This window comes from Thalia democratica, unplaced genomic scaffold (genome assembly GCF_965202585.1).
Source record: "Thalia democratica unplaced genomic scaffold, ktThaDemo2.hap1.1 HAP1_SCAFFOLD_1860, whole genome shotgun sequence".
In the NCBI taxonomy this organism is placed as follows: Eukaryota; Metazoa; Chordata; class Thaliacea; order Salpida; family Salpidae; genus Thalia; species Thalia democratica.
Window position 1 is genome coordinate 13,566 of NW_028140661.1, and position 6,051 is coordinate 19,616.

General features: G+C 30.0%; 1 protein-coding gene across 1 annotated transcript; it reads right to left on the reverse strand.

Moving 5' to 3' along the window:
• Nucleotides 1-1,065: 1,065 nt before the first annotated feature.
• LOC145848940 (segment polarity protein dishevelled homolog DVL-3-like) lies at nucleotides 1,066-6,023 on the reverse strand. The gene is made up of 7 exons (XM_082954106.1): nucleotides 6,004-6,023; nucleotides 5,685-5,765; nucleotides 5,461-5,595; nucleotides 5,016-5,198; nucleotides 2,344-2,541; nucleotides 1,673-1,806; nucleotides 1,066-1,221 (listed from the first exon to the last, which is right to left on the reverse strand). The coding sequence occupies exons 2-7, from the start codon at nucleotides 5,758-5,760 to the stop codon at nucleotides 1,066-1,068; spliced, it is 882 nt and encodes a 293-aa protein (XP_082810232.1). The 5' UTR covers nucleotides 5,761-5,765; nucleotides 6,004-6,023.
• Between the last annotated feature and the right edge of the window lie 28 nt (nucleotides 6,024-6,051).

Sequence of the window (6,051 nt, forward strand, 5' to 3'; positions counted from 1 at the left end):
CAAACACATAAGACGTTTTCAACTACAATCACTTTCTGTACAAACGTAACTCAGACACAACTAGTATATTTTGTTCTCACACATTTAAAAGCTAACAAATGTATAAATATGTACATGAAACAACTATAAGCATATTTTGGTCATTTTTATATAAGCTAAGTGGTACAATGAAACTGAAACAGCAATAGTTTTCTAACACTTTGTCATACTGCTAATACACTTCTTTGTATAACTTTAAGTTAGGTATATCAACCTGTACGATAGAATTTGTAAGATGAGACCCAACTTAATATTTTTTAAGTTGACTGCTTTTTCGTAATTGTAAAACCTTATTGTTTCTTTTTTAGTCAAACTAACATTTACAGATAGCTTGTTAAGTGTACAATAATAAAAGCTCAGAAATTAAAAGTAGTTTTAAATTACGTAAAAAGGTCGAAATTTATTTGATAAGTATTCAATAGGTAAAAAAACGATTCCAAATTATTTTCAATATATTCCATTTAAACTTAATTTCAAACAAACGTAAGTCACAAAAAGCCAACAGACTAAAAATTATACAAACAAATAAAAAACAAATTATTCAAAAACGTAAAGCAATACTCAACCAAACACACATGCAAAACTAAAACGCTTCTATTCAGCAAAAAAAAAATTCTTTTAAAGAAATCGAATTCAGATTAATCTTAACATCAAGTATGTATATTAATAAGCAAACTTTCCAAAATAAGTTTGATAATCCAACAGAGATTAATAATTTGTTTTATACTGATTTTAAATGGCAAGGTACAGGTGGTGGTAAACAGTAAAAATTACAAAAGAGTACCGTAAAACAATTGATCTTTTACAATAGTTGATTTAAAAAATTCAAAAGTCATCATTTTAAATGCCCGATAGTAGCATGATTGTATGTTTAAGCACGAGAAAACAAGAAAAAGATACAACACTCACAAAACAACTGCTGGTATAATTTCAAAGAGTCTTCAATTATTCAAATCCATCAAAAAAAAAACTGCTATGAAAGTGAATATCATACAACTCACAAGTACAATCGTGACAACAGCAGTTTCAAATGACGTTTTCCTGTTTGGCACCGAAGTTGTTGTCGTTCTGATTCAAAATTTGCTTGCCCTGCTCGTTTGCCCTGCGCTGAAGGGAGCTCTGGTTTGAAAAATGACCGCCGTTCATCGGCTGACCCATCATGTTGCTTCCGTTGTGCTGCAACTATTGAAAAGTTTTTCAGTAACTGCAACACATTTATACCAAGTAATTTTTACCAAGCAAACTAAAAGCTTTAATCTGTTACGTAACATTTTTACCAAAGATACGTTGCGAGAGCCAAAATACAAACTCAATAACCCACTGAGGTCTTTTTTGGGTGCAGTTAAAATTTTTATGCTATTTAACTTAAATCGCCCTGGTATAAACCGTTCTTTGTGGTGGTTTTTACTTATCATTTATCAAATACACAAGTATATTCTTAATTTCATTTAAGTATTGAGTTTAAAACAAACAAGACACAGTAATCGATCCACAGGGGAAATTGAAAATTAATAATTTATCACTTCAAAGAAAACCATTTATAATGTTTCATTTCGCGGTGAAACCTTGTAACTGTTTTTCTTTAAAGTAATAAAATATTATTTTATTTTTTATATACTTGATAAATTCAAACTTGCAAGTGCTGGTACTTCTCGCTTCTTATCGTGCTCGTGCTTCTCACGCTCCTGTTGTCTCCCGACGAGTTGCTGCCCTGATGCTGGTATCCCGGGTGGTATCCCATCTGGGAACCGCTGTGTATGCTCATACCTGAAACGCAAGTTGGTACTAATGATTAACTTTTAGCAGTTTTAGTGATTTGTCACAATTTTCAAGAAAAACATGTTGATAAAATTTATCAAGTGTTTTGAAGATGAATAAACTCACTAATGTACAACAAAGATTCTACAGCGTGTAAATGGAATATGAAAAAAGAAAACAAGGTTAATAGTTTCAGAGTAAATAGAAACAAAAAATATTTAAAACAGAAAATTTCGAGAAAGGGTATTCATGATATAAAAAACAAACTGTTTAGGATAAAGAATAAAAATGATCCTAACTAATCATATAAAATTGAAATTTAACTATTACCTTATGTACATATACGTTAACTTAAGCGTGTATAGTTTAGGAAATTTTTATAAGTATTTTTACGCTAGAAGTACTTTTTTTTAAATTAATTTCAGCAATTTTTATTGTTAACTGAATCCGCTTAAATAAACATTAAATTTCAAACTTTAAGGCAAACATACGAATTTAAAGTCACACTGCTCAAATTCTAAGCACAAACAATTAAAAACAACAAACCGTCTATGCCATCGATGAGAGACTGAGGTGGGAAATCCCCTTTGTTGATGTTGGCGCCAAACTGACCGTTTTGCGGCTGGAGGGCGGCCCAGGAGGCGGGCGCAACAGCGCTGCCGGTGGTGGGCAGCGGTCCCATTATTTCAGAGTCGCGGTCGGAGTTGGAGTTGTTGGAGGTCTCGCCGCCGGCCAGGTACATGTCTGTGGGAAATGTGTTGGTAAATTTCAATAAATGTTAACAAAGTATGTTATCATTTACTTCAAGTTAATTTTGACCTTTGAATGTATAAGTGGAAAAAAATTCACACTGGAACTGTACTTAGAAATCGCACTTTAGTTCTCAAAAACTGAAAACCCATTCAAAGATACAAAACAGCTTCTTTCAACTACATGGAAAGCACACTAGTATATTTTGTGGATATGTAAACTTTTATAAGTCTTAGTTTTTTAAATAAAGACAATAATGAAACAACAAAAACACTTTTTTTTTAGTTTTACAATGTTATACCCATTTGTGTATTTAAAAAAAATTTTAAACTGAATTGAAACTTGACACTAATTTGAATGCAAACTTATCTTATACTTTTCAAACAGTATAGTAAGTTATTATCAGTCTATTTCAATTTTTGTTAGTTTTTTTATAAAGTTAGTATTTAAATAACCGCCTATAATCAGGGATCCCACTAAAATTAAAAATTGTAAACAAGAAAATTCCAGGGAAGTTTTTCTAAAAATAATTACCCTCTAGAAAACTCTGTTTTTAATGATTATACCTTATTCTCAATTCGTTATTTTTTTTCTGATTTATTTTTTTTTCTTTAAAGAAAAAGCATTAACTTTTACTTTTTCCTCTTCTATGATAAACCTTATGCGAAGCAAGTAACCATTAGAATTGATGTTTTTATAAGAAATGTATTTACTTAACAATTTTGTGTGCACAGGACTTTTCCTTTAATTATTTACTGTACAAAGATTTTTAAGAGTTAGAGAACGACTTGAGATACAGTTTTTCTTAACCTTTCACTTACTTATAATAACAGCTGATTTAGTTGATAAGATTGTACTTTATTTATAATAAATTTAAAGCTTAGTTTCATAAAAAAAATTTGCTTTTATAAAACATTTATGAAAATATTGTACAACTTAGAGTACCTACAACAACATATATGAAACAAAATTATATAAGCACAGTTAAAATAAGTGCAGGAGCAACATTGAAGTAATCTAATATAATAGGATAAAAAAAGCTATAAACATGCTATAAAACAGCTTAATCTTACTTTTAGTCATCCAAAAATTTAATAGAATATAATAATTAACAACTTTATACATTATTAAAAGCTGGTCAAGATGTAGGAAAAAAGTAAAACTTTTTTATAGTTTTAATTAAGGAAAATACAATTTTTTTTTGAATTTTCGCATTTGTAAAGGTAATAATCCAGGAAAGTGGGAAACCCGTATAATATCTAATTAGTTTCAAAAGCACTAAGGTTTTCTTTTTTTATATAAAATAGGATTACAAATATTACACCAAAAAGTTAGTAATATATTACTGAACTTAAATATGCAAGTTGTGTCCTAAAATATATTTAATCAAAAATATTTATTTTAGATTTTTTTGAATAGTTTTTAATATTATATTAAACATTGAAATTTTTAATATTAAACATTGAAACTCAAAATTATGAACTAATTTACATTAACCTTGAAAAAGTTTGTAGAAAACTATTTATATTTGATCACAGCTTAATTTTTTTTAGCAAGCAAAGTGAAAAAAATACTTGTGATAATAAATAAACATGATAGTCAGATATTATTGCAACACCTGGATAACTATTAAGCAAAAATTAATACACAATTACAAAAATACTGCTCAATTTTCAAAAAGAATAAACATAAGATAATTTGGCAGGTTAAAAAGTAATTATTTGGTTTTTATTGAAGTGTATAAGTACTTTTTAAGGTAAGAAAAAAATTATTTTATAACAAATTCATTGCAATCTATACAACCAATTAGCAGTTATCAAAAAACATAGTCCGGAAAATCAAAATTTATTTATGACTCAAATCTATTAAAACAAATAGTAACAAAAAATATCTGATTTTTGAACTTACTTTGTTTCTGCTAAAAATAAACTGAAGTAAGTTGTCACATGTTTACTTTTACATAAAAAAAAGTTAAGAGTATTCTGCAAACAAATTTTTTATAAAAGCTTGATATTTATACTGCATTTCTAAAGTCGAATAATGTTTACGCACTTATTTAAATATTTCTGTGATGTGGTTGTTTCTTCTTTAAAATTTTCGTAAAAAGTTGTGTTAACATTTTAGCATAATTTATGGAAACTATTTAAACTGAAAACTGCATCACTTAAAAGATTGTAGAAAACTAATATTTTCCAAGACTTTTACATGCATGAATTATAAAATTCTTCCAAGTTTTCATACAACCTAATAACTGGTACTTTCGTAGAACACTTTTCCTTTTTTAGTAACAGTTGATTTTTTTTCTTATTTTTGTCCTCAACAACAAAGTTTCTTTCGGAGATTAAATTTTATTGTCCACTTATAAACATGATCACTTTTATCTAGGGAGAAAAAAAAACGTTGGTTTATCGACCTCTAAGAGTAACTCTGAGCTGTAAAAGATCAAAGAAAAGCTTTATCAAACAAACCTTTGTTCACGTTTCCACCGGTGTAGGTGCCGAACACGTAGTAACACTGCTCGCTGAAGGTCGACTTGTTGACGGTGTGCCTGATGTAGCCGGCTTTCAGCAGGGAGCTCGCGTACTTGCGGGCCGCTCTCCGCTCCTGCAGGCCGTCAATGCGCCGCATCAGCCAGTCTATCAGGTCGGATCCTGAATATAAATACATGTTTAAGCGGTTGACGAATTATTTAATTGAACTGGGTTCGCTTTCGTTGTCGATTACAGTTTTTAAGATATTTTTACTTGAAGAAGCAAACCGATAAAAGCGTGGGGAAAATAAACAAAATAAATATAAAATACAAACGTATAAACTAAATTTTTTATCTTAAAGTTATTATATACTTATAAAGCCACGCTTTTTTTCGTTGTATAAATGTCAGGGTTTTATCTCTAAATAATGAAATAGTCGAACCGATGAAAGCGTCGGGGATGGTGATTTTGAGCCACATCCTGGTCTTCACGTCCAGCCCGCTGTCCGACTTTCTCATCGTCTTCACCACCCGCGACATTTCGGTCTTGGTCGTCAGCGGCAAGTCGTTCATGTATCCTGCGTTTGAAAGTTGAGTTAGCAAAAGATAATAATTTCAAAACTTTTTTTGACAAAGAAATTTTTGAAAATTATAAAGCAGAAATAACTTTCAGATTCGGGAAGGGAGCTGGCCGAGCTGCTTTCGAGGTTGGTGCTGTAAGGTGGCGATATTCCGGGAAACATTCTGGCTGTTAACGAGTTTTTTATTTATGGCTTGCTGAAACCAGTTTGAAAATACTTCAAGCAAAATTAATAAGCTATAAGTTTTGTAGACTTTTTTGACTTTTAATTTTTCAATTTTAAATAATTGCTGTTATTAAAATAATATCGTGAAACCTTAGAAAAGCTATAAAAAATAAAACTATAAACATGCTGTTTGAACTAAAATAACACACACAACTTAAATCAATTATGTTTTAAACTAACCTTGGTTGTTGATTGTCTGACTGGCCCACACGGCGGGATCGATCGGTC